The sequence below is a fragment of the Hyperoodon ampullatus genome (genome assembly GCF_949752795.1).
Source record: "Hyperoodon ampullatus genome assembly, chromosome: 6".
NCBI lineage: Eukaryota > Metazoa > Chordata > Mammalia > Artiodactyla > Ziphiidae > Hyperoodon > Hyperoodon ampullatus.
The window spans coordinates 1,670,161-1,697,744 of NC_136919.1; the positions used below are offsets into that span (position 1 = coordinate 1,670,161).

Below are 27,584 nucleotides of genomic sequence, written 5' to 3' on the forward strand. Positions count from 1 at the left end.
CATGAGCTCAGGGGCGGAGGCAGGAGGCGTGACCAGGAGGTTGGAGGAGGGGCGAGTCGGTGCCTGGCGCTCAGGGTACGGGACTGAGGGGCGCCTGGGAGCCGGGGCCGGGCGTGGGCGGAGCTGGGGGCGGGGCCTGGTCTCCGGCGGTGGGGGCGGGGCCGGGCGCTGGAGGAGGGGCCGGGCGCGCGCGGCGCACTTGACGGCGGTTGCCGGGGTGAAAGGTCAGGCGTGGCGCGGCGCTCCCAACATGGCGGCGGCCGGGACGTCGGTGTTGGCGGCGCGCAGCCCGGGAGCCCCGGCGGGAATGGAGGCCCGAGTCCGGCGCCCGCCCCCGGCGCGGCCCTCGCGGCTGCCCCCGCTGCTCGTGCTGCTGGCGGCGGCGGCGGGGCCGGGCGCGGGCGGCGCGGCGCGGCTGTACCGCGCGGGCGAGGACGCCGTGTGGGTGCTGGACAGCGGCAGCGTGCGCGGGGCCACGGCCAACAGCTCCGCCGCGTGGCTCGTGCAGTTCTACTCCTCGTGGTGCGGCCACTGCATCGGCTACGCGCCCACCTGGCGGGCCCTGGCCGGGGACGTGCGAGGTGAGGCGCGCCCCCGCGTGGGACTCGACCCCGGCCGCTCGGCCTGGCACCTGCGACCCCCGGATTCTCCCCTCCGGGTCGCGGCAGCCTCTCAGGCCCCTTTCCCGTTGCCCTACGGGGGCACCTCGCATAGGCCGCCGCTGGCCTGCACCCCGGGGTGTATTCCCCATCTGACCGGTGAGATCCTGGGAAGTCAGCCGTCTCAAGTCAGAATGACAAGAACCCTTCTCCTCCAGCCCTCACTCCACAGCTGGGGACAGGGAGGCCTCCCCATTATCGCCTAGCTCTCCAGACCCCTAGTTTTGAGTCCCTAAGACCTTCAGTAACGTCCCAGGCCTTTTTCCTAGCTGTGTCCCGACGTGCGTCCCAGCCTCGGTAATTCCACTCCAGTCCTTAGACTCCTCATTCTTTGAGGACCCCCATTCCTCTTCCAGGCCGCTTTCCCTGTGAGTCCTTCTTCATCCTCTTCAGGTTTGGTTAGCTGAGCATATGGTGGATACTCAGAGTGTCCACAACATAGATGTCCAACTACGCTGGAGACTTCTCTATAGAAGCAGAAAAAGACCTTCAAAGCATTTCATTGGTTGGTTCCTTGTTCATGGACATGCAGCCTTGGATAAATCTGTCACCCACCAAACTTCTGGTTATGTTCCCACAGTTTATTGATGTTTGGCACCTTTGTCATGTTGCAAATTGCTAATCAGTCACTGAGCTATTGGCCTGCTTTAAATGGCAGAGTTGTAGCCAATCAGGCGTTTTGCTGCAGCCTCCCTGCAAGCTGGCCACGCTTCAGAACGGAATGCGAATTGCTCTGAAGTGGGAGCTGGTCTCCAGCAAGACCGAGGTTTGGCAGGGCTCTGGCTGAGGTTGAGCTGACCTCTAATTATGTATTTCAGTGGGCAAGAGAGTACCAAATTGCTGGGTTCTCTTCCTGCACTTTAGTTTTACATCCAACCCTGTTGTGATTTTTTTCATATCTAGACAGACTCATAAGGAAACTTTAAAAAAGTCTGAATAGGGCTTTTGTGCACGATTGTAAATGATTATTTTTAGATGCATCTCCATTTGCCTTAGGGTGTTGGGGCCTGTTGATTCTAGAGGGTCTGTTCTTTGATCTAATGTTTTCTTGAGTCCCTAGTGTTTGGCAATGGTCAGAACTAAAATCAGAGGCTATGAAACGGACATTTTACTCCTTAGTAGGTTATTTTTTTTTAAGCCTTTGCTTTGACGCCAAACAGAGGACTTTGCAATTCTCTTTTGTCATTGGGCGGCAGAAACACAGGTCAATTAAAATGCGGGTAGCTCTGGCAAGACGTTTGTCACCTATTCTGTGCATATTTTGATTTTTTCAGTTTAGTGTCTGAGATATAAATGTTGTAAACCAGCTTTGAGTGTCGCAAACTATTTCATGATTGTAAACCAGCTTTGAGTGTCGCAAACTATTTCATAGTTGAACCAGCATGTAAAGAGCCTTGAAAATTGTCCCTGGAACTCAGAAGGAAAGTTATTTTTGGAACTGAAACGAGTAAAACCCATACCTAATGGTGTGATTAACTTAACTGTTAGCTAAATAAGGTTATCTTAAATGAGTTGGACATCCTACAAGTCAAAGCAGGAAGAGCAGGCCTGAGACAGAAGGACATGTGGCTGAGTGAAAGACGGCAGGCTCGAGAGACAGGGCGGGCAGGGGCAGGGTGAGGGGCGCGGCGGCCGGGGGGTCCTGAGAGCCAAACTGCCCGGGGGGCTCCCGAGCACCAGCTCTAACTGGAGGCAGAGCCTTGGCACTTGGGGTCCCCAGAGAGAGCTTACCTGGGGACTTTGCCGGCCCAGCCCAGGCCTGCTGGATCAGAAGCTCTGGGCGTGAGGCCTGGCATCCTGTCAGCACAAGCCCCGGAGGTGGAGGATTTCTGTGCTCAGGGACACTAACCCTGCAGGACAACTGCAGGAATGGGCCTGTGGGCAAAGGGGGCGGAAGCGTGGCTTACGAAATACCCCCTCGTGGCTGTCCACACACGAGAACTCCCCAGTAAAGGAACCCGTTACCTGGCCCTGGGGTCCCACGTGACTGGCCACAGGGCCCTTCCGGTGCCTCGTTTCCCGAAGTCCCCGTGGAACGCGTTGGGAAGAACTGCCCTCACCCTCACTGAGGAGGCTGGCGCAGCCCCTCTGCCCAGCGCCGCCTTCTGGCCGCGGGCCATCCCACAGGGGAGGGGGCGCCCAGCGCCCACAGGGTCCAGTCTGAGCGCCGTTGTCACTCCCGCTGTCACTGATTTGGGCCGGCTCCGTCACTGGTGAATTGGAGTGTCCAGTGAGTCCCCGGGGCACGCAGACCTTGGACTAGGCCCGTCGGGTGCCTCTTCCCACCCCTCTTGAAATGCAGTGTCCAGCCAGCTTGTCCCATCTGCCCCCCACCCCAGTCTCGACAGCAGTGTGGCTTCTAGAAGGTGGGTGGTTACAGTACAGCCTCTCCTCCCTGGCTTGAGATTGCCTGTGGGGCGGGGGCGGTGACTGAGCTAGAGGAGCACCTGCTTCCCCTGCTGTCCCCCTACGAGCACCTCCTCAGTGGCCTCTTCCACTTGCTCAGAGTGGGTAGGGGTCTGCAGAAGGCGGGACTCCTCCGCTCGGCAGGGCCTCTCTGTGCACAGCTTAGGGACACCTTTGTTTTCCTAAAAGATTTGGATTGAACTTTAGCTCTTCACTGATATTTTCAAGATTTTAAAAATAATTGTTTTTCCTTCTAAGAAGATGGCTTAACAAACAAAAGATCTACTGTTGGGTGCCAATTGTCCTCCCAGCGTTTATGTAGATCTGGCTCAGGCCTGTCACTTCTAAGTCCTTCGCAAAACAAAACCTTGCTGTGTCCCTGAAAATCCTTTTGCCCAGAGCTGTGATGTTAGCTCAGTTGGTGATGCCACTTCCTTTTGAGGTGGGAGCTGAGACACCTGTCGGGGTGGGGGGCAGCCCGCCACCACCGAGACAGAGCCGTGGAGACTTTGTCAAGGCAAGGAGCGTCCCTGTCAGCATCACCGGGTCCTGGGGTCTGTCCCGGCCCATCTCTCCTCCGCTCTGTCTTTGGGGAAGAGCGCCAGGGAAGCGGGGGCAGGTTTTCTGTCATTGGCCCCAGAATTCTTATGAGAGACTCAGAGGGGCGCCCCGGAGCTGGCAGGCAGGCACCCGCCGCACACCCCTTCTCCTCCTGTCACCCACGTGTGGTCACACGGTTGAGTGGCAGGCCGGGGGCACCAGAGCCCCGACGGCTCGCTCCTGGCATCTGTGGGGACAGCCTGGCCCCTTCTTGCTGCCGGGGCCTGGTCTCCCCTCCCGGTGAGCTCTTCATCACCAGCGGTCTCCTGGTCAGCATGGCCGCAGGCTTCGTGGACGTGAACTAGACCACCTGGTGTTCCCCCCGGTCATTACCTGTGCACCGCAGAAGGAGGCGGGGCTGAGGGAGGAGGGGGTGCTGATGGAAGGGGAGCTCACCTGGACCCCAGAGAGGTGGGTGGGCAGGGGCGCCCCCCTCCCTCCCCCGTCACGGGCCCAGCAAAGCTTGTCGTGGGCTCCCGCCACCAAGACTTGTCTGCAAGACCCAGACTTCATTGCGACCAGGTCCAGAGGGACACCGCCGCTGTGTGAAGCCCGTGACATTGAGTGAAGGAGCTCTGGTGGTAAATGCCGCCGGCCCTGCCTGGGCTTTACGGGCGAGTCAGAGACCTTACCCGTCTTGGGAGCTTTTCCTGCCTCGCGAAGCACAGCCTCCAGCCAGCAGGAGCCCGTCCGCATCCAGTGGGCTCACTGCAAAGCCCGTGGGACCACGTACAGTGTCAGCTTAACCACACCGGGCGAACTCGGGGGATGAAAGGACGCTTGAGACCCAGTCCCGGCCCTCTGCCCCGTGGCGAGGCTGAGGCAGGGCGCCCAACTCCAGGCTGCTCTGGGGGGGCTCGTGTCTAACGCGTGCTCCTTAGCATGAGGCTTAGTTTCTGCCTAGGCATGTGTGTCCTGATTTGCAGCCTGCACTTGGAGCTTATCTAAAAAGCCCTTGGCTCGTCCAGGAAGGGGCCTATGCAGGGACCAGAACGTCCTCCAGCAGCTGGAATGCGGGATCAGAAACCCCAGCGTCCCCCTGACTTCCCGAGGACGAGGAGGAAGAGGAGGCCGTAATGGAGCTGGGCCTTAAGCACTACACTCGGTCGCATCCTTTTAAGCCTCGGGGGTGAATTAATCTGTACTGTAATCATTTTCTAGAACCAGTTGTTGCTTGACCATAAATCAGACTTTTATAGATGTTTTATTAGAACTTGACAAGTAATGGTGAAAAGTTTAATCCTGTTAGGTTAAGTAATGTGGTTACTTGACAAGGAAACTTGAAATAAATTTTAGTCTACTGTGTATAGAAGCTTAATTGTTTCACAAGTATTTTTTAAGCCTGTGGTACTAAAAACAGACGGGCCCATGAGTGGGAGTGGGGAACGGGCGCGGGCCTCACCGCTGCTCCCTGTGGAGGCTCTGGCGGCCTCCCTGCCTCGCAGCTGGCGCGCTTCACCCCCGTGTCTGGTTGTGGGTGGCTGATGCTGTCTTGTCCTGAAAGCAGGCAATTTACATTCGGTTTAGAGCGCTTCTCTCCTTTGTGTGGTGGGGTCCCAACAGGTGGGAGAGGCAGGAGGAGGGGAGGGTACCAGCTGAATGGGCGAAGACCCCGAAGCTCAACCTCTGAAGTGGTTTGCATTTTATTTGATAAAATAGACTGTCTCCCTTTTGTGTGGCGTGAATGCCGTCCATCTGCTGGGATACTTGCAGTGGCTGCTGGCGCCTCTATAACCGAAATTCTCCCTCATCTGCCTCCTTCCGGGCCTTCCTGCGGCTCTTTTCAAAGGTGGACAAAGGCCGTGTGAGGTGTGGGCAGGCCCCGCCCCAGGCTGCCGCCTCGACGGGGCGCGCCGTCAGGAGTGGAGCCCCGGCCGCCCTCGGGCCGGGCAGGCGGCTGTCCTCTGCCCACCAGCGTGTGCCCTGTCAGAGCAGCGTCGGACTTCGGCTCTGCGTTAATCCAAGTGGTTCCCTCTCCCGTGGACCCCGTCCTTGGGGGGAGGTGCGGACAGCGAACAGAAAGCGGGCAGCATGGGCAGGGGGTTGGAGGGGTAAGTCCTGGGAAGGGGAGCGGGGCGGTGGGAGCGGCGCAGGGCAGGGCCGCTGAGCGGGGGGCCCGCCACGTGGGGGCACGGCAGGGTCGGGGCCCGCCCAGAGGGTCCAGCTCCGAAAGGGGCCGGGGGAGCCGTGCTCTCCCTCCTCCTGGCCAGCAGAGGAGGAGCAGTTTTCAGCCGGGGCCGCACGACCTGCTTCCTCTGGAGGATCCCTGGCTGCTCCCTGGAGGACTGAGGGCTAGAGCCCCACTGGCCGGCGGGAGTGCTGCGGGGGAGGGAGGTGCCCCACCCCGCGCCAGCTCGCTTCGTGAGGGGCTGACGGGCTTGGGGGGGTGGGTTGTGGAGGGTAGTAGCGCTTGTCCTCCAGAGCGTTCAGGTGTTTGGGAGGTAGCGTCCAGTTCGCGAACGGGAGGAAGGACGGCCTTCCAGGTGGAATGCACTCTGGGGTAGATGGGGTTTGGCCCAGACTTGCCAAGTGAAACAGCGGGCGGCCCGAGGCGCTGTGGCGTCACTGTCGCGTTCGTTTCCAGGCCCAGCTGCCATTCCTGCCCTTGGCCAGGCACTGCCCAGTCGGGCTAGTTTTCTTCCACATCCTGCTGTTGAGACACATTTAAAACTTGGACAGAAGGGTGGGACTCGTGTCCTCTCAGTGTCATGTGGCCTCATCCCCAGGTTCCCCAAGGACTAAGTCCAGGGGGTGTACCTGTGTTTGACCTTTGCTGAATGACTGTTAGTTCAGACTCAGGCTGCAGTGAACTCGCAGACCTGATCGGGCAGAGATGCAAATCGCTTCTGTCCAGTGGGAAAGGGAACCCTGCTGGCGTTGGCCAGCTCCGTCTCAGCTGGGCTGGTGCTGGTGGCCATGTGCTTTGTCCTCTCTCACCCCGAACGGGTCCTTCAGTGACCAGGTCAAGGGCATGTGTGACACCTGTTCCCTCTGCAATGTATGAGTCATGCTCTTAGCTTTTTGAAAATTACACCGTGATACTGACTTAGGATGGATGCAGCATAGGGAACCCTCATGCTAGTAAATTTACCAAGCATTTCATCTATTAGAGATGTCCAAGGAAAGACTAGGCCGGCGTACGTTTTTCTTAAACATCCCACAAAGCATTTCAGCACGGTCGGACTGCTCCTGAGGCACCATTGCTTTTTCAGGTAACACCTCAACTTTTCACTGTTACGCTGGGAATAAGCAATTGGTTAAAAACCTGGGGAAAACCAAGGTGGTTTTTTTTTCTTTTTCTTTTTCATTTTGAAGCCACTGGCAGTTGTACCCTATTTTGAAGGGCTGGGTCTACCTACTGGGTGCCTGGGACACTTGAAGGCGCTTTGGAGGCTGAAAAACCTGAGTAGGAAGAGGTAATCTAGGGTCTCTGTTTTACAGTTGGGGTGACACAGGCACAAAGAGACTCCTAAGTTTCCCGGCTCCTCGAAACCTGCTGGCAGAGCGGGTGTGGGCTGGACGCTCTGCCTCCAGCCGGGCATCCTTATGCTGTCCGGCACTGCCTGCCACATTGGGGTGGGACACAGTGAGGCTGGAGGACCTTTGGGGTCCATTCAGGGCGGTGGCCCGGTCCCAGCTTGAAGGGATGGTGGGTGCACACTGACTCCCTCCCAGGAGGGCTCCCAGGGTGCTGGTGCATGCGGGTGCCCACCCCCAGCAAAGCCTGTTTCCCCACCCGAGCATCCCCTGCGTCAGGCCAAAAAGAATTTTCCACCTTTTCACTGGGAAGGTGCAAGTTGACGCTGAGCTGGACGAGTGTGACCTGCCAGTTGAGGGCGGGCTGCCCTGCCTGGAGACTTAGTAGAAAAGCACGCTTGGGCCTTCCCTGGAGGTCCAGCGGTTGAGACTCTGCGCTTCCACTGCAGAGGGCGCGGGTTCGGTCCCTGGTCGGGGAACTAGGATCCCACATGCCGCGCGGCCAAAAACAAACAAAAGCGAGCTCAAGGTCTGTGTGTCATGAATGTAACAGGAGGTGGGGAGATTCCCTGCCTGGCGGTCTCCTCTGCCTTCCCGGCTACTGCCCAAAGGTCCAGCCTGGCACAGCTCCAGGGCAGAATGCCAGGCCCCCCTCGGTCATCCTGTGGGGACTTTGAGCTGCTTCCCCACCGGTAAAGCAGGAAGGGAGACAGTCGCATCCCAGGCTTGGCTGTGAGGCTTGCCCGGGATCACGAGCAGCAGAGTTGCCTTGAGAGCTGTGAGTCCTGAGCGGGATGGAGGAGGTGACAGCGGCCCTCATGGCACAGGTACATCGTGCGGGTCGGGCCTGGCCGGCCGTGGCGCTGTGGGTGGAATGCCAGGCCCTTCCGCTCCATCCGTGCGTTCAGGCCCGTGACATGGCTGCGTCCTGTGGTCGAGGTGGGGTGCCACGCTCACGAACGGCTTCCTGCCCTCTGGGGTAGCCCACGTCTAGTGAAGAGAAGGTGTGGGATGTGTCGCGAGTACAAGGATTGTCTGTACGTTGAAGAAGGGGCCACGCTGTGCAGAGGCTTTTGAAAGAAGTTATCAGAGGAAACAGCTGCTTCATTCCACGCGTGACCGTCTGAGGGTCTGGGGGGCGGGCGTTGGGGTGGCAGCGTCAGGGGGCGCTGAGTTGGAAGTGGGGCACGTCTTCGTCTGGAGGCAGCAGGACCAAGTGGGGAAAAGATCCTAGTGGGACCCTCCGCTTCGGTGGAGGGCGGGCCGGGCGCCTCGGGTGCGGTGTCTGCTCTGCCTGCCTGGACGGCGGGCCACGGGCTCTGTAGCCACCAAGCCAACTGGACCTTGGGCGGAGCTCCAGGCCCCTCCTGCATAACAGCCAGCTGCCCGCCAAGCGGGCCCCACAGCGCGTAACCTGTGAACTTGCTCCGCTTGGGAAGAGAGGCCGCGGGGCTTCTCTTGCCCTGGTGACCGCTCCTGGGCAGGGCCAGGGGTGGCCTCTGTGAGGAGGAGACGTGTGTGACACTGAGGAAGAACGTGGCCGGCCACTCAGAGGACAGTGTCCGCCTGAGGACTGTGTCCTGTGGGCTAAGAGCCGGGCGCGTTGTGGTGGGGCCAGCGTCCCCACGCTGGCCGGGCAGAGTCTCGGGCTGGGGTGGGCGCCGGGCCCCGATCCGGCTCTGCGGGCCGAGCAGCCCATGGAGCCCGCGGTTCTCGTTTGCAGTCACGGAGCTGTTGAAGCGGGGCCATGCGTGAAGCCAGCGCCGTGTTAGAGTTGGGAGGGCCGGCACCCCGGCCTGCGGCCTCCTCTCCCTGCGGCCGCGTGCGGCAGCCATGCTGTGTGCTGTTTGCAGCCTCCTGCGCCGGGAATCCTGGGAGGTGCAAGCTGAGGAACAGGACACGCGGCCTGCGATGCACAGACACGTAACACGCGGCCCTCGCAAGTACCCTGAGGTTCCCAAGTTTTCTACATTTATTTTTATAAGTAACACATACTTATTAAGAAAAATCTGAAAAAAAAGTGGGCCCAAGTCCTACCGTGAAAACTGCGCCCTCGTGAACGGCTTTTTCTGTCCGGGGCCGGCTCCGTTGTGCGCATAATGTCAGCTCTTGAAGCAATTTTCCGTTTTCTTTCTCTCTGGGTCCTAGAGCACTTTTTTTGAAGATGGAGTGAAAGTGTGCCACGGAGATTCTCAGTAAGCCCTGAGCCCTGTGTCTGTGCGCCGGGAGGAGGTAGCAGGAGCGTGGTGGCGAGTACGCCCACAGCCTGGCCGCTGGGGCGGAGGTGGCCCTGGGAGCCCAGCAACCTGCCAGCCGTGCATCCTGTGCTGCGTCTGGGCCTCTGCCGCACTAAGTGGATGAGAGTATTAACTGTTCTTCCTTAGGTCCTTGTAATTGGAGACTCCAGAAAGATGTGACCTGGGATTCGAGAGGGCTCTGTGATTTTAGTTTTCCATCCATTTAAATGGCCTCGAGATGAACCGGTTTCACTGAGGCCACATTAAGTGGAACACTGTTCGGTCATTGATTGTGAAAGCAGAACTTTGGTTTTGTTTTTTGTTTTTTTTTTCTACTTGATTCTTTGCATTATGTTAAGGTCGGTAAATATTTTGTATAATTACAGAGGAAAAGTTTTTTTTAAGATTTTTTTTTTTAATGTGGACCATTTTTGAAGTCTTTATGGAATTTGTTACAATATTGCTTCTATTCTATGTTTTGGTTTTTTGGCCCTGAGGCATGGGGGATCTTAGCTCCCCGACCAGGGATCGAACCTGCACCCCCTGCATTGGAAGGCAGAAATCTTAACCACTGGACTGCCAGGGAAGTCCCAAAGGCATGTATTTTTAAGCAAAAATGGTATATGAGGCGGAAAAAAAGTAATGATTGAATGCTAATATGTAGAAGCCGTCATGTTTGTATAATACTTAGTGACGGGCAGTATTTTCTCTCTCCTTCCAGGCATGCTTTTAATACAACCTCTGAAGTCTCAGGTCTTAGCAACTCTCAGAGAAAACCCGCTTGGCGTGATTTATAACCAAATGACTCGTTTAGATGGGTGGTGTCTGTCGGAACTCACCAGCACCTCAGGGATGGACCGTTGTCAGTTCCCACTCAGACGTCACATGGTGCAGAAGGCAGCTAGCGGGACTCGCCCCGTCCCTGGCCCGTCCCCTCCGGCCGGTCCTGCCTGGGTGGTTCTCTGCTCCTCTGTGTGTCTGCAGAGGCCGCCAGCTCATCCTGCTTCCCCTGCAGCCCATCCCCCTGTAGGCGAGGAGCCAGGAAACGTTTGGGAATCTTACCGTCCAGAGAAAGGGAGCAGATCTTTAAAGGGAAAACCTCACTGGAGGATGCTGGGAGACCGCTCCTTGGAAGCTGGTGACCGAAGGGACAAGCTCCGCCCTTAGCGCTGGGTGAGCCGCGCCCTGGGGTCTCCAGGGCACAGCTTCATCTGTACAGACTGCCCCCGCCCGCCGTCTGGCCTGCAACCCTCGGGAATTAAAGTGTTGGGCGGGGGTCAGTAAGAAGGAAGGCAGCCAAAGGCCCCCCATCTCCTGTTGGAAGGATGCCACACCACCTGGGAACTGCTGTCCCCCAAAGCTGAGAGCTAGGTCCGCATGCTTACAGAAAACCCGGGGGCGGGGGCAGGCACAAAATCCAGATGGTTGGGAGACCGCGGGTGTAGAAGACAGGCTTGTTTGGACGCGATTTAAACAAAGTAAGCCAAAATGGGACAGTTAGGAAGATTGGACTCCCGACCAGTTGTTTGTTGCTGTTGAAGCACGTTGGTCTGAGTTGGTGTGGTGCCGGGAGGACGCTTGTGCTGGGAGAGAAGCTCTTCCCTTCGGAGGCGCGTGGTCGGTGATGTTGAAACGACTGGCTGGCGGAGGCCCACTTGGCACCGTTGGGAAGGGGCTCAGGGTTTGAGTGAAACAAGACTCAGCTGTGAGCTGGTTAAGTGTTGCTATTAAAGGTGGGAAAAAAATACGTGAAACTGCTTCTTTTCTCCCAAGAACGGCAGCAGTGTCTGAGGGTGTGGGAGGGGCCTCGGGGAAACACTTCCTTGGTGTGTGCACACAGCTGGCTGTGTCTTTGGCCTGAAAGACCAGTGGCCGGACGCTGCCGGCCTTTCCTGTCGTTCGAGTGAGTGCACAGGAACGTTCTGGCTAAACGGCCTGGACCACGCGCGTCCAGTTAAACTGTAAACGCTGGCTCGGTGTCCCTGACAGAGGGCCGGCCACGGGCTGATGGCAGCCCTCTGTTCCCGGCGCTCTCATCCGTCTTGGTGTCGTTTAATTAGGAGACCGAGGAGGCTGCGGGGCGATTTGCAGGTTCGCCAAACAGCGCTTTGCCGTGTTGCCGTCAGCGATGAGGGTCCCGTCCTCTTTCCCAGCTCAGCTCAGGACTGTCCCGAGCGTGGACAGGCTTGCAGGATGGCCCGCGAGGCTGCGGGCCTGGGTGGACCGTGGGGACGGGGCCGCACTGACGGTGTCACTCCTGCTTTTCAGACTGGGCCGCTGCCATCCGAGTCGCCGCCCTGGACTGTGCGGAAGAGAAGAACCACGAGGTGTGCCGCGCCTACGAGATCCACTTCTACCCCACCTTCCGGGTGAGTACCTCCTCCCTCCGCGTGGCGGCGGCTGTAAGTTGAAACCCACCAGCTATGTAATTGCTGCATTTTCAGCATTTGGGGCAGGCGTCTTGAAACGTAGGGGGGATTCTGTTTGCGGAGGGGCGCCTCTCCTTCCACCCCGTTGGGTTGCCCGTGTCGTGGTGGGATTGTACCCGCGGCTCCCGCTCACACCCAGCGAGGGGAGGGGGGTGAGGCCTGCAGGTGGGGGAATGGCCGGGAGCTGCCCTGAGAGCCTGTCTGAGGCCTCCAGCCGTCGACGTGCGGCCGTGTGCCTGGCACGGCTGTCCCTCAGACAGGCCTGTCCCAGTCTCTCCCACTAGGGGGCGGACTGGAAGCTGAGAAGCAGACCCAGGTCTGTGTGTGCACGTGTGCGGTCACTCGCCTGCACCCGAGCGCATCACGGTGACTTTACATCTCAGGAAAAAAGCTGAGCTTCTGGAAGTGACCTTTGAGAAGCTTGGAGACCCCCCTGCCTCTCAGCCCTCACGTCCCACGCTCTCTGTGGCGCAGCGTCAGATGCTCCTCCCCTAAGTGTTGACCTGGTGACAGCCATGCATCTGTCCCCTGGCTGGGCCGCGCCCACTGGTCGGCCTGGTGCCCCAGCCCCACCAGAGTCACCCTCCCCTTGAGCTCCGTGTCGAAACATGTTCCTGTTTTATTTTCCTGTCTTATTTTGTTTCCGCTTTACGCACAGAGCTCTGTGTGCTGTGTGTGAGCTTCTGGCCTCCTCTTTTTCCTAACAGGACGTTGCTAGAATCACCCGCACACCGGGTGGGGCTGGGGTCCGCCGGCAGCACGGTTTACCGCCGCAGGCCCTGAGCTGCCGTGGGCACTCACGTGTGTCTTCTGTGCCGCCTGGCGCCGGCTTGGTGTGCGGTGCTGGCCCTTCCCTGCTGATGCGTGACAGGGAGTGATCACTACTCCACGGGTGGCCCTGTCTGTTGGTGTCATTTGCCCGTTTTCCTCTCCCCCGTGTGTGCTTTTTTGACTGATTTACAGGAGTCCTGTGTCTTCCCGACACTAGCCCTCCTTCAGCTATGCGTGTCCGGGGGTGTCAGCACCCAGCCTGTCACTGTTTCCACTGTCTTTACCGTGTCTTTTAACGAAGAAAGTTTTTAATTTTGATGTAAAATCCTTTTGTTCTGCTCAAAGACACTTGGTATAGTGCCTGCCCTCGTCCCTAGGAGTTTTTGTGTCGTTGAGCGGACATACCGTGAACACCTAGCACCAGGAGCCTTTAGGGGATGCGCTGTCTGCCATAGTTCCAGCCCTGCTGGGGCAGAAAATGGAAACAGCAGGGCTCCGGTCGGTACTGAGCAGCCACTCAGTGAATCCGGAGGGAAACACTGTTATCCACAGAAACACATAGAAGTGTGGTTCGTCATCAGTCAACGTAAAGTTTCTGGAAAAAAGGGACTAAAGCTCTCAAAGATGATGGTCGTTTTGTTGCCTAAAGATTAAACGTTTACACAGACGCCAGGCAAGGCTGTTTCTTATTTGTTCTTTGCTTTTCTTCTTAGTATTTTAAAGCATTTGCAAAGGACTTTACAACTGGAGAAGATTTTAAAGGTAAGGACCTAAGTGTTCTATTCTACCGTCCTAGATTCCTTCCCTCTTAGATAAATCTATTCAGGTGAGACTAGAACACGCCCTGGTTGGGTCTGCCCCTCACCCCGGCTTTGGCACATTTACGTCGGCACTATCGGCCCTTTCTTTCCTGTAAGGGTTCAAAGGGTCCTAGTTTCAGCGAGAATTCTTTCTTCTGTGCTTTGCCTTCCTTGGCAAATATGGTGGTGAAATTTATTTTCTTAAGTAAACCTTTCTGGGAAAAAGAAAAGTTTGAGAAGTGCACACATCACAAGGGCACCCCGATGCATTTTTGTCAGTGATCCCCACCAGCTCCCCCTGGGAGCCCACAGTGAGGGCAGTCTGCCTGCCTCTGAACTTGGTATAGATGGACACATGCCTCTGTCTCCACGCCGCGTGTGTGTGCGTGCGTGGGGGGGCGCCCCCCCGTGGCCGTGTGTCCCTGGAGCTCACCGATTCCCACGCTGGTTGCTGAGAGGCCTCCCGGCATGTGAATCCACGGCCGCGTGCGCTCGCACCATCAGGGCCCTGGGGTGGGACGGGCGCTCGGCAGGCAGACGCGGCCGTGACGGTGGGTGCCGCCCTGCAGGGCCGGACAGAGAGCCGCAGACCGTGAGGCACACGATGATCGACTTCCTGCAGAGCCACACGGACGAAGGCAGGCCTCCCGGGTGCCCGTCTTTGGACCCCATTCGGTGCGTAGTGCTGTGAAAAAGGTGGCACGCTGCAAGCTGAGTTTAATTTTGTAAAGTAGCGACTTGCGTTAAGTGATGTGGGCGCTGGTCTACGATGGCCTTGAAAGCACTAAAAGCCTCTTTTCCTCTTAAAAGGCCCAGGGACGTTCTTTCTCTCATTGACAACAGCGGCGGCCGTTACGTGGCTGTCTTATTTGAAAGCAACAGCTCCTACGTTGGACGCGAGGTACTGTCTGCGCCTCTTCCAGTGTCGGGTCTGTGATCAGATTCCTGTGTAGCAGTAACTACGTCGCCTGATCTGTTGTATTCTCGGAATTGGCGTTTGTGTTATTCAGCAGACGCACTGGTTACAGAGAAGACTGTTGGGGCGAGGATCTGCCTCCAAGGGGAGGGGAAGCAGCTCCTGAGTGCAGCCTGGTCCTCTGGGTGGGGGGCCTGGTCCCCCGGGGCGGGGCCAGGAAGGACTCGCGGCAGACCTAGCCCTCGGGACGCGCGTCTTCCCTGAGGTCATTCTCTCTTTCCTAGGCGTTACTTATTTATTTATTTTTGCTGTACGCGGGCCTCTCACTGTTGTGGCCTCTCCCGTTGCGGAGCACAGGCTCCGGACGCGCAGGCTCAGCGGCCATGGCTCACGGGCCCAGCCACTCCGCGGCACGTGGGACCTTCCCGGCCCGGGGTACGAACCCGTGTCCCCTGCATCGGCAGGCGGACTCTCAACCACTGCACCACCAGGGAAGCCCTCCTAGGCGTTATGATCAAGACTTTTCCTTTGCTGTATCTGAACTCCCAACTTTCCTGCCAAATCCCAGATTCTGTAAAACAGTGTTTCTGTCGTGAATCTTTGCTTTATTATCACTTCACACGTGTGGGTCTGAAGCCCTTGCCTTTGGCAAAGTCTCAGTAAAATCCAGGTGCCAGGAGCCGGGCTGGAGGACAGGGATTCTTTACCCCGAGGTCTCCTAGGGATGAGAGAAGACCTCACTCCGAAACTTAGCCCCGGGTGCCATGTTTCTCCCTCTCTGCTGGCCTCTCGACTGTTCTTCCGAGATTGGGGCTCTGGGAAGAAAGTGTGGTGGTCCCAGTGGGGCTTTGGCTGCCGGGCGGGTGCCCGGTTCCCGCTCTCAGCGAGGCCTCTGGGTGGGACACGGCTCTGTCGCTCCTGAGAGAGAGGTGGTTCCGCACCCGACTGTCCGGGTGGCACGCCCGGGGCTTGCTGTTCGTCTTTCACACTCCTCTAGCTCCTGAGATGCCACCCGGGGGTCCCCCTGCCACTGCCCCCCACCACTGCGCCTTCAGTCTCAGAAGCCCTGGACCGGGCAGCTCTGGAGGGAGGAACGGCCAACCGGGGGCGCTGTCAGCCTCCCAGCGCAGGCCCCGAGGGTGGAGGGGAAGCTGGAGGCCGGGGCGCGGCCCCAGCTCGCGTGGGGCTGACCGTCCGTGTCTGACGACTGCGGGCCTTGGAGGGTGCGTGCGGAACACAGCACAGGCCCCTCTGACGGTCGGCTCGGTGAGGAGGCTGTAGTTCCTGCCGCGCGACAGTCGGGGGCCTGAAAGTGCCACAGAACAGGGATGTCGGTGGTCCGGCTTAGAGGGGATGAGCCGCGATGCTGTAAGAAGCTGCGTTCGTCAGTTCCATTTCCGGAGGACCCTGCCGTCCACAGCGAAGGTGACCGTACTTTCTCGTTGCCCAGGTGATCTTAGACCTGATTCCCTACGAGAACATCGAGGTGAAGAGAGCGCTGGGCTGGGATAAAGCCTTGCTGCAGAAGCTCGGTGTTTATTCCGTCCCCTCGTGTTACTTGATTTACCCAAACGGGTCCCACGGATTAGTTACCGTGTAAGTAGAGTCTGGCTTCCGGGATGTTTGTGACGCCCCCGACACCCCCAGCCCCTGGGCGCTCACTGGTGTGTGGGGTGGTGGGGGAGACCGGCTGCAGGCCCCACACGGGCGCTCACCTTGCTGACACCAGCAGCACCGTCATCAAAATGCCACTCGCCTCTGTGCTGGGTGCCTGCACACCCGTAAGATAAGCTTGGCTGAAGAGGAAGCAAGTTGAGTCAAGGCTGGGAGAGCGTCACAGGTGGGGAGGTGAGCTGCCTGCCTGGCCCCCCAGCCTCAGGCTGGAGGCCCCAGGCCAGCCTCGCCCGCGTCCCCGGAGCTCTTGGCGAGGCACCGCGTGTGGACAAGGCGGCGAGAAGGCGGGCGCTTTCCTCCCTCTGGGCTCCTGTCTCAGCCTCTGGGAAGTTTAGCTGGGGCACCGAGGGCGCCGCCCCCAGGAGCCTCAAGCACGCCGTAGTTCCTTGGGTGTATTTTCTATTCTTTGAAAAAAATGGAATTCAGGGTAAGCCAGGAGGTCTTACCTGGGGCGCCCGGCCCTACAGCAGACCTTCCTTGAACAAACTGCCATCTTGTTTTGAAGAAAAAAGCTTGTTTTACATTCAAAGCGTCATCTGTACAACCTCAACATAAAATGACGTTGATATTTTTACCAGTAACTGCTGCGTTCTCCTTTGGGGAATGAAAATAATCTCTGGACCCTTTGGGGGACCCCTGAGCTACCTGGGGAGGGCACAGTAACGGCCTTCACAGCCCTCCACTCCCCGCCAGTGGAGGGGCCACTCCGCAGTGCTCAGGAGCCACCGGGCTGTGAGGAGGGGCCGGGCGCTCCTTCCCCCTCCCCGCCCGACTCCGGACGCCCCACGCGGAGCTGGCAGCCTGTGGGCAGAGGATGTCGAAACCACAGTTTGGATAAAGCTGATCTTGGCAGATGCTCAAACCAGCGTAGTACACGATTCATTTTTGTTTGGTGGGGATGTTACGTTCTCAGGTTGGGGGCCAGCTCCCCGAGGCCCGGTCTTTGCCACCATCCCGCTCCGCCCAGGATACCTGCAGTAGATGCCCAGAGAATGGCTGGGCTGGGTGGTGCACGTCACCCCGGAGTTACGGAGGGAGGGCTGCTCTGAACCTGGGGCCACAAGGCGCCTGCGGACGGGGGCCAGGCCGCCGAAGCCCGCCTCTGAGCCCGCGCCCTGCCCTCCCCTTTCTCGCAGCGGGAAGCCTCTCCGATCGTTTTTCTCCTCTTATTTGAAGTCATTGCCGGATGTGAGGAAGAAATCGCTTTCATTGCCTGAAAAACCAAGCAGAGAAGACAACTCTGAAGCCGTGGTTTGGAGGGAATTTGACAGGTGAGTGAAGCTGCCTGGAACGTGTGGCTGGGGGTCCAGGGGTCACTGCAGGGCGGCTCGTTCAGAAGCCCGCCTGCCGGCACTCGGGGATTCTCCGCGTTGTCTCCCCGGGGTGGCGTCCCTCTGGGGTAGAAGCCAGCACTCGGGAATCTACGTGAAGAGAGAGGCACCCACACTGACCTTGTAGCGTTTCCTCCCAGGTCGAAGCTGTACGTGGCTGACCTGGAATCGGGGCTGCACCACCTCCTGAGGGTGGAGCTAGCCGCCCGCAGGTCCCTGGCCGGGGCCGAGCTGAAGACACTCAAGGACTTCATCACTGTCCTGGCCAAGGTGTGTGGGCGTCTGGACCGGGCCGGGGTGCACGGGCCAGCCTGGGCTTGACCACGCGACCTCGCCCGTCCTCCACTCACCCAGACGCCTGCCGTGTGCTGGGGGCCTGCGGGGCACAAAGCTCCTGGCCGCGTGGAGGCGCCCGCACACTCGGCGGGGGGTGGGGTGGGGGGGCTGGGACCGTGCAGGGCAGCGCCGCGGCCTGAGGGCCCTGCCGGCTCGGGGCGAGCGGTGCCTGGGGCAGGCCTGAGGACCAGCAGGACGAGCGGGGAGTGAGCGGGAGTGGGCAGGAGGCCTGTGTGTCGGGGAGCTGGGAGGAGAGGTGGGGAGCGGCGGGCCTCCGGGCAGGGAGACGGCTGTGGCCTGCGGTGTCGTGTTGGGTGGGCCCTGGGGGTGGGGCACGTGGTGGCTGCTGTGTCAGCTCACGTTTAGAGGGGTGCGGCTGTCGGGATTACATTCCTGCCAAGAACTCTTAGCTCCAGAGCTGAAAGTCCAGGCTTGTGGTCTTTTTCTGGGCCCAGAGCCCCTGTGCTGGGCAGAGGTTAGAGCAGTCAGTCATCCCTCTTCCCCGGGGATGGACCTGGGCCCCTGTTCTGTTGGCCCAGCAGCCCTGGCTGTGGCCCTTCTGCTCTCTGACCTCTGAGATAGCCCAGGCCCTAGGCACGCCCCGCCCGCCGTGGTCACCTTTGGTCACCTTTGGTCTTGCGCTGGCTGCCTCCAGAGGCCACCCTTCATAACCCTGTTGTTATCTAAGAGATAAGGAAGCTTAATTCTGAAAGGTTTCCCTTGCCAAGTGTGTGCCGTCCCTGACGAGGTGCTCCGCAGCCAACACTTCTGCTGGTCAGAGTTTACTCACGTTGTAAGATCTTTGAAGAAACTCAGGAGGTAGAATTTACATTTTAGGGAATAAGGAGTCACCTGATTTGTTTCAAATGAATAAATGGAAGCTGTTTAGGCAGCTCTCCTCGCGCTGCGCCCCGCAGAGGTCGGAGCCCCCGCCTGCCCGTCCGCGTCGGGACAGGGGTCTTGCTGCGCACGTGCCTCGCGTTCCCTGTCCTCGTTCCAGCCCAGTGTCACCCTGGAGGGCTCCACACGTGGGCAGAGCCTGTGAGTCAGATCAGCATACATTATTCTGACTAGTTTTTCTACGCGTTACTTAAACTGTAGATGCTGGTCCGTTGGTAATGGTGCCCTGTAACCAGTGTTGGAAAACCCCAGATTTTGCAGAGATGAAGATACGATGTTTCCGCTGTGGCTGTTTCTGCAGCTGAGGCAGCTGCATCTGTCTCGGCACCGGTGTTAGTTAAGGTCTCAGCCCAGGTTTTTAAGAGCTCTTTCAGCCTTGAATTTGCACATTTCATTGGCAGCATCTAATCGAAGTTCCTCACAGAAGGCCTGCAGGACCGCTGGGATCCTTGCACTCGAGGCTTCCCGGGCCGCCAGCGCAGCCTGAGTGTCGACATGTAGTTAGCCAGCGCTGGCACTTGTTTGCGTGGAAGCCTCAGGGGTGTGCATGCCTTTTCCAAATAGTCTGACAGTCAGAGATGGCAGAGGGGGAGACGAGGCAGTGTAAGGACAGCGGGCAGGATTGGCATGAATTACCATGAGGGCGTGGAGTGAGAAGGCAGCAATTTCAGAAAGGCCCACAAGCCCTTGACAACGTGGTAAATAAGGCCCCCGGCGGCCGTGTGGTCCGTGGTCGTGAAGTGGCCGCCGGGCGTGAGGATGAGCGGCTGTGTCCCGGGTGCCGGGCGACGGTGGAGCTGCAGGAATGGGGCCCAGTGCGGACTTCCCCCTCGTCTGTGTTCTGGGGAAACTCTAGTTCCTCCAGAGACCCCCACCCCTGTGCTCCGTCGGAGCCTGGGTGGACTGGAGACACTTGCTCCCTCCAGCTGGTGGGTCCAGGGCAGGGCAGGCCCGGTCTCCGCCCCTGGGAGGCCGCGCCGTGGGGGGCGCTTCCCGACCGGTCCCTGAGTGTGGTCTTCCCTGCTCAGCTGTTCCCCGGGCGGCCGCCAGTCAGGAAGCTGCTGGAGACGCTGCAGGAGTGGCTGGCCAGCCTGCCCCTGGACAGGATCCCTTACGACGCCGTCCTCGACCTGGTCAACAACAAGATGCGGGTGAGGCAGCCCCTTCGACGAGCTTGGGGGACCCCGCGCCTGCCCTCGGCCGATGCGCCGCCGGTCTCCCTCCCCGGTTCTGCCGCCCGGTCTCCACAGCAACCTCCAGCTCCCTCTGCCTGGGTCTGGGACAGACGGCCGACCGAGACGATGGGGGTTTTGTCAGGCAGTGAAGCATTAGGGTTTGTTTTCTGTTTTAATTTTTAGTAAACTCATCTAGATTTCACACTTAAAAAAGTAGTGAATAAAGGCGATGGGTCGAGCTGCCGTGCAGGCCGGGTGTGCAGCCAGGGTCTTGGGCCGGCGTCTGTGGCCACAGGCTCCACGGCGTAGGCTCCCCGGGGTCTGATTCCAGCAGCCCCGTGGGTGCCGGTCTCTAGCCTTGGCCTCTGCTCCATGGGACCTGAGCCGTGTGACGGGGAAGGTGGCCGAGAGCAGGGGCTCAGACCCACAGGGGCCGGGCCTGTGCAGTCACCCGTGGGGACCGAGGGGCCGGGACGCCCGCGGAGCGCAGTTCGCAGCCCCGCTTCTGGGCTGTTACAGCCCTTCGGCCTCCGGCTCACTCCTTGTAAAGTGAAGATCCTATTCATTCAGATGGAGAATTGCCTGACAATTGAATTTTTTTGTTACTAGTCTCCTATAAATCTCATTGTAACTAATTCTAACTTTAAAAAAAGATGGGTGTCTTTCATGCTGCCTAGTGCTGCTTCATGAGGATACAGGTGAACTCTTACCTTCTCCCCAAAGACTGGAAAACAACGGGCAACGTTTCCATATTTTGAGAACTCTTTTAGTAAAATAGAGACTTTTTTTCCCCTCATTTATTCGTTATTGGATTTAAATTTACACATGGTGAGATGTACAGTTAAGTTTTGAGAGACGTGCTCCCTGTGTAACCACCGCCCAATCAAGACTGACCACAGTCACCAACTTTTTTTTTTTTTTTTTTTGGCTGTGTTGGGTCTTCATTGCAGCACGTGGCTTTCTCCAGTTGCAGCTACTGGGCTCTAGGCACGCGGGCTTCAGTAGTTGTGGCTCATGGGCTCTAGAGCGCAGGCTCAGAAGTGGTGGCTCACGGGCTTAGTTGCTCCATGGCATGTGGGATCTTCTCCGACCAGGGCTTGAACCTATGTCCCCTGCTTTGGCAGGCAGATTCCTAACCACTGCGCAACCAGGGAAGTCCACCACCAACTATTTTTAATTTTAACAATTCAATTATCTCTTATTTTTTTCCTACCCCCCCCCCAGATTTCTGGAATATTCCTTACTAATCACATAAAGTGGGTTGGATGTCAAGGAAGCCGACCAGAGCTGAGGGGCTACACGTGTTCTCTGTGGAAATTGTTCCATACTTTGACTGTTCGAGCTGGGACCCATCCAAAAGCGCTGGACGGCACAGGTGAGCTGTCCCCACCTGGGCCACCCGACACGGGTGCTGCGCTACTGCCTGCCGGGGCCGTCCCAAGCTCACACAGAGGGTAACGTGCCTTCAGGGTGCCCGGGGTCCATTCTAAGGAGGGTGGAGGTGAGCATCTTTCCTGGAGGTCTGCTCAGCCCCTGTGCCGGCTTGGGATGCCGGAGCCCGAGTCCCCACCCTCTTTCCTCACAGCCGGTGCCTGGCTGACCCTTGGGGACATGAGTCATGGGCGGGGTGAGGGAGCGCTGGCCAGGAACGTCTCTCGGTGTCAGCGCCTCTTTCTTTGCTTTAAAGAACACGAGAGTAAATGAAACACATTTGGAGAAGTGTACGGTTACCTGTTGTTTCTAACAAGTCACCTGGAGCAGCGCACACCCCTTATCTCATGGTGTCTGTGGGGCGGGCGCTCAGGTGTGGCCTGACCAGGGTCTTCGGCTTCAGGTCTCCGAGAGCCTGGGTGCAGAGTGCTGGCCTGGGACGGTGGGGAAGAGAGGAAAAGACACCCTCCCTGCACTTGCGCCCCACATGGGGGGCTATCCTTCCTCACCGTGTGGTCTCCCCATAGGCAGCCGGCTTCATCGGGGCCCTCGGTGGTGTTAAGTCCGTCACCTCTGCCATGTTTGTTCGTTAGAAGTGAGCCACTAGGCCCACAAGGGGAGGCGATGACACAGACGTGGCTGCAGGAGGTGGGACCACGTTTATGTCCCACACAAAGCGCTAAAAGTCGTGTTGGAGTCTTGGATCCTCTCTGGACTGTGTTGTGCGTATGCCTCTCAGTTTAAGCAGGCCCCTGACAGCCATGGGAATATCTGCTTTTAGTTCTTTATTTTATTTTATTTTATTATTTATTTATTTATTTATTGGCTGCGTTGGGTCTTCGTTGCTGCACGCGGGCTTTCTCTAGTTGCGGCGAGCGGGGGCTACTCTTCGTTGCAGTGCGTGAGCTTCTCATTGCAGTGGCTTCTCTTGTCGTGGAGCACGGGCTCTAGGCATGTGGGCTTCAGTAGTTGTGGCACGCGGGCTCAGTAGTTGTGGCACACGGGCTTAGTTGCTCCACGGCATGTGGGATCTTCCCGGACCATGGCTCGAACCTGTGTCCCCTGCATCAGCAGGTGGATTCTTAACCGCTGCGCCACCAGGGAAGTCCTAGTTTTGTTTTTTTAATCATTCAGGTTCACTGACATCTGTATTAAGTCAAGGTGAAGTTTTGGGACCCACACCGTCCAATATTTTTTCCAGTAAAATTGTAAAATTCTTTTAGAGTTACCTTTTGCTGTGTAACAAACGAACCCCAGACGCCGTGGCTTAAAACAACCACCAGGTTTTTACTCATGGTTCTGGGGCTCAGCTCTTTGGACGGGCTCACCTGTGGCCTCGCTCAGGTGGCGGCGGCTGACTGGTCTAGACTCAGAAGGTCAGGCTCCCAGGCAGCGCCAGCTCCCGACGGGGCATCGCCACATCCGGGAGGGGCCTTGGGGTCTGGGCATCACTTCCGCCACAGCCTGTTGCTCAGACAGGTCTCATCCAGCCCAGGTTCACGGTGGGGAGATAGAGGCCACCTGTTGGGGAGAAGCAGCAGCGGGGCATGTGGCGTCTTCAGACATCTCTACCACCCCTGGCCCTGCTCCAGGTGACGTTGGATTTCTATTCCTCCAGGGTCTAGTGGGAGAGGTGGGCTTTCAATCGAAAATCCTCTTAAGAATCACACAGAAGGGACTTCCCTGGTGGCGCAGTGGTTGAGAGTCCGCCTGCCGAGGCAGGGGACACGGGTTCGTGCCCCGGTCCTGGAAGATCCCACATGCCACGGAGCGGCTGGGCCCGTGAGCCATGGCTGCTGAGCCTGCGCGTCCAGAGACTGTGCTCTGCAACGGGAGAGGCCACAACAGTGAGAGGCCCGCGTACCGCAAAAAAAAAAGAATCACACAGAAGAACACGTAGGGTGTGTTCAGGAGAAAGCTCGGGAGCCCAACAGCAAGTGAGATCAGAGCCTCAGCACTGCCTGGCGGGACGCCGGCCGCAGCGTTGGAGCCCACGTCTGAGACATGAGCCTCAGTTGTGGGGAGAGTTCTGCTGAGAGCAGGGAGACACGTTGAAGGAGGTGGGGACAGCAGGGAGGAAGTCCTCGCCAGGACGCTGTATAAAATCCTGCAGAACCGCTGCCAGCAGAGTGGGGGCAGCCGGATGACAAAGCACACAAAGAGATCTTGAGCGTTCTCTCTCTTCGTCGCGTAAATTGAAGCAATATCCGAGGAGTCTGTCTCACGCTGAAAGAATTGGGTCAGACTGAGACCCGGATTATGTCTTGGAAGGTTTTTCCTCTCCTTATTGCATGCTTAAACCCCATCGACTAAAAAGCCTGCCGCGGCCTCTAATCCCCCACAGGTAGGGGTTTATGGTTCTTGTCCACTTTAAAGATTAGGGTGGCCCGAGTGTGCAGTGGTTCGGTGGGGGACGCGGGAAGGAGGATTACCCCGCCGGGCACGGCAGATGTCAGCCCAAGGCCCGCAGCTGGGAGAGCAGCACCCGGCTGACAGTGAGGCCTCAGCACGTGCCCATGGCCTCAGGGCTGGGTGCCCCCTGGCTGCCCTGGGAAGTACTGGGAGCCAGGGGCAGGTGGCGGGGTGCGGCTTCGGGCCTTCTCTGAGTAACACAAGCAGGACTGCCGAGGCTGACGGCCCACGAGGCCTCTCGGGGTGGGTCCGGCTTCCCGGGCCGTGAGGACAAGCGTCAGGACCGCACCGGCCACAGAGAGAGATCGCTCATGAGGGCCTGCTGTTAAGATGGATTCAGCCTCCAAAACCATGTCTTTTTTTTTTTCCCAATTATTTTGCTGGATTTCTCTTAATGCTGACATTTAATCTGTTTTAATCTCACGGTCTCTTATTCGTACGCCCCATCCCCCGTGTTGTCTGGACAGGACTCTGGTCCACCCCATGCTGCTGCCCCTCCGCCGTCCTCAGGGGTCCTCCTTTCAGCACGCTGCAGGCTGCGCTGTCCTGCCCTTGGGGGGATTGCTTTCTTCAGACGTCGTGCCCCTCACTCCCAGGGCCTTTACTCGGCACCCATTGTCCTCCTGTTAGGGTCTGTGTTTACACCCAGTGGTGAAAACCGTCTGTGTGGCTGGTAGATGCTGGAGGGTTTCCTCACACGGAGAGGCTCGGCCTCTTTGAAAGAGTGCAGACCTTCACCAGCCTGCCACCCTGTCGCTCCCAGAGGGAGCCCCAGCAGCTGACCAGCCCGTGACTGTCACTGTCCCTTTCGTGGAAGATCCGCCACAGGGCGGGGCTGGCAGCAAGCCCAGAGACTCTTCCTATGGCCTGGTTCATATTCGGGCTTGTGTTTCGCAAGGATTTCAAAGCAAAACAACTGCAAATTTCGAATGAGTGGCTGCCACGGCCCCGGCACAAGCCTCTGGGGTTGCTTGTAGGGCAGGAAAAGTTGCACGTGGGACTCAGGCCTGGGGCAAGCCCGGACCTCTGGGCATGGGGCTGGGGGCTCCTGGCAGACCTAATAGCTCCAGGCCTCTGGCTCGTTCTCCTGAGGGCCAGCGCATGTCCTGGAGTGGCTCCGGCGGCTGGACACAGGCGGCCGTCTGCTCCTGGGGTGAGCGCGTCTGGCGCAGTGTCAAGGCAGCAAGCAGCCATCTTGCGGTCGCGGTGGGCATCTGGGAAGGAGCTGGTTTCTTCCCGTGTCCATGCGCGGACCCAGGGGGCTGGCCCGTGGCCTGTGTCAGGCGCTCAGCTCGTCCCTGGCTCCCTCGCTGCCACCCCAGGCCCTGCGGTTCTAGTGGAAACAGTCCGACACGCTTTGGTCCCCCCACAGGTTTGGAAGACGACCCCCAGGCAGTGCTGCAGACCATCAGGAGGTACGTTCACACCTTCTTCGGGTGTAAGGAATGCAGTGAGCATTTTGAGGAAATGGCTAAAGAATCGATGGATTCTGTGAAAACCCCGGACCAGGCAATTCTCTGGCTTTGGAAGAAGCATAACGTGGTCAACAGCCGTTTGGCAGGTGAGCAGAAGCCACTCCGCGTGGCCTGTGCCTGGGTGCGGAGCCCGAGCTGTGGGTGGCGGGGATGGCACCTGAGCTTCGCCACCACTCTGCCTGCCCGCCACGTGCCAGCCTGCCTGCCCGCGGGGCTCACGGCCGGGTCGTCTGCCCTGACCAGATGTCAGTTTCCTGGTGACATTGGCCAGGGAGCTGCCAGAGACAACAGTCATTCCCAGCTGCCAGTCCCTGGCTTTCCAGATTGTTCTCTCACTGCAGGGCTCCCGGGCTGCATGGAAATGCAAACGTCCTTCCCCCTTGGTAGCCCGCTAGGCCCCTGAGTAAATTCGACAGTGGAAGGCTTGGAATATAATTAATTTTCAGTAAAGGAAAATTTTAGCGTCGTTAAAACCTGCTCTCAGACTGTAGACCAAACTCCTCAGGGTGGTTTTGTTTAAAAAAACTAGGGCGCGTGTATTTTCTCAGAGTTAAGTAGTTCAAACTGTTCCTAAATCAATGGTAGATTAAAATTAGGCTTAAAAATAATCCACTGAGAAATAAATCTTAATAGAGATGAATAGAAAATGCCACTAAACTATTGGTTTTTATTTAATCCACTGTATCATAAAAACATCTTACAGCTAAAGCACTAAAGAGAATTGGTTTTTCTTTGGACTCGGAGCTGACCGCTGCGGCTCCAGTCACGTGGCCGCGGCCCCTCGTGTTGTCCGGGTTTGTCCTTCGCCTTCGGCTGCAAGTGAAGGCACTTCCGCTGTGGCCCTGGTACAGACGGCTCCACGACCAGGGTGTCAGTCCGCTGGCCCTCTCAGGGGGCGCGTGGTGACCCTGTCCCGGCAGCGCTCAGCCCCAGAGCAGCTGGCGAGACTCCAGCCAGGCTGCCGTGTCCGGGCGCCGCCTTGTGCCCCACGAGATGCTGCGCCAGAAAGGCGCCTGTGGTCGTGTGGTTCCTTAGACTCCACGTGTCCCCCCAGCCCCCTCGGTCCCGCCTGTGGCCTCTGGGTTGAGGTCCATGCAGTGCTGCGCCGGACACACTCTGGCATCTCCTTCCGTCTCGGGGTGTGAATCCAAACCCCCCGCTGGACGCAGACCCCCAAGGGGCGCGCCCAGGCCGAGTGGTGTGCGTTGCCCTCCAGCTTCTGCCCAGCCGCGGCCCGTCGTGCGCACGGTGAGCGGGCCGGAGGAGAGCGCCTCCGCCGAGTCAGGAGGCCCACAGACTGACCGATTCCCTTTACGTGGGCTTCCGGAAGCCCTCTGAGGTGGCGAGGCAGCCCCAAGTCAGGTCGGCGAGTCCCAGGAGCCCGGGGAGTCACGGGCCACGCTTGCTGTCAGCAGGGCCTGTGGGAGCCGGGGGTCCGGGGCTGCCACAGCGTCGCACGTGGAAGAGAAACAGGAGTTTGGAAGTGCAGCTGCGAGTGCGGGGGCTTCGTGGCTCTGCCTCAAAGGCTTGCCCCCCAGTCATTGGCTCACAGCCCAGGCGGCGCTCTGCCCAGGGGTGTCGAACGAGGGAGGGAGGGCGGGCGTGGGAGAGGGTCCCCTCAGCCCGTCCGCATGCTGAGGGAGCACCTTAGGGAAGGGAGGACAGCGGAGGTGGGGACCCCTCAAGCAGGGCTGCGAGGCCAAGCGTGTGGAGCTGGGAACTTGCCCGCCCGCTTGGGTGTTTGCGGCGGGGTTTGGCCAGGCGAGTGGTGGTGCCTGAGCGTGGACGGCTCCCTGTGCTGTGGGCCGGGGATCCGCCAGAGGGCGTGAGGGAGGGCGCGGCGGTGCTGTGCGGGCAGCCGTGCAGGGAGGCGGGTGGGAGGGAGCGTCGTCTGGGCCCCACTGGACGGTCGCAGGGAGGCGGTGCAGGGAGAGGGCAGTAGTGGGCAGGCAGGAGGCACGGGGGCCCGCGGCGCCGGGGTGGGCGGTCAGGTGGCCGGGAGGCCTCTTCACGGTGGCCCTTTCCTCCTCACAGGCCATCCGAGTGAGGACCCCAAGTTCCCAAAGGTTCCATGGCCCACCCCGGACCTCTGCCCGGCCTGCCACGAGGAGATCAAGGGCCTGAGCAGCTGGAACGAAGGCCAGGTGCTCCTGTTCTTGAAGCGGCACTACGGCAGCGACAACCTCGAGGACATGTACTCCTCGGACTTGGGAGACGCCGGTGAAGGCGCCCCGGCCATGGGCGAGGAACGGGCGGGGGGCCACGCTTCCCCAGAGCAGCCGCCCGCGGACCAAGGTGCCGAGAGTCTCCGTCCCCCCAGCGTGCTGCCCCCCAGGCCTCGCCTGTCAGAGAGGTCGCGCCAGGGGCTGGACGCCGAGGGCCGCCGGGGGGCGGGGGCGGGGGCAGCCTTCCTGGGGACGGGCTTCTCCAGCCTGGACATGAGCCTCTGCGTCGTGCTCTACGTGGCCTCGTCCTTGTTTCTCATGGTGATGTACTTCTTCTTCCGCGTGCGGTCCAGGCGGTGGAAGGTCAAGCATCACCACCCGTCCGTGTAG

The 27,584-nt window shown here is 58.9% G+C and overlaps 1 protein-coding gene across 1 annotated transcript; it reads left to right on the plus strand.

Moving 5' to 3' along the window:
- Nucleotides 1–250: 250 nt before the first annotated feature.
- Nucleotides 251–27,584, plus strand: QSOX2 (quiescin sulfhydryl oxidase 2; the record flags this gene model as incomplete). The annotated part of the gene is made up of 12 exons (XM_079705739.1): nt 251–581; nt 11,648–11,748; nt 13,293–13,341; nt 13,949–14,054; nt 14,190–14,280; nt 15,746–15,891; nt 17,106–17,240; nt 17,441–17,570; nt 19,565–19,687; nt 20,936–21,086; nt 24,927–25,115; nt 27,064–27,584. 12 exons carry the CDS (start codon nt 251–253, stop codon nt 27,582–27,584), a joined length of 2,073 nt encoding a protein of 690 aa, XP_079561865.1.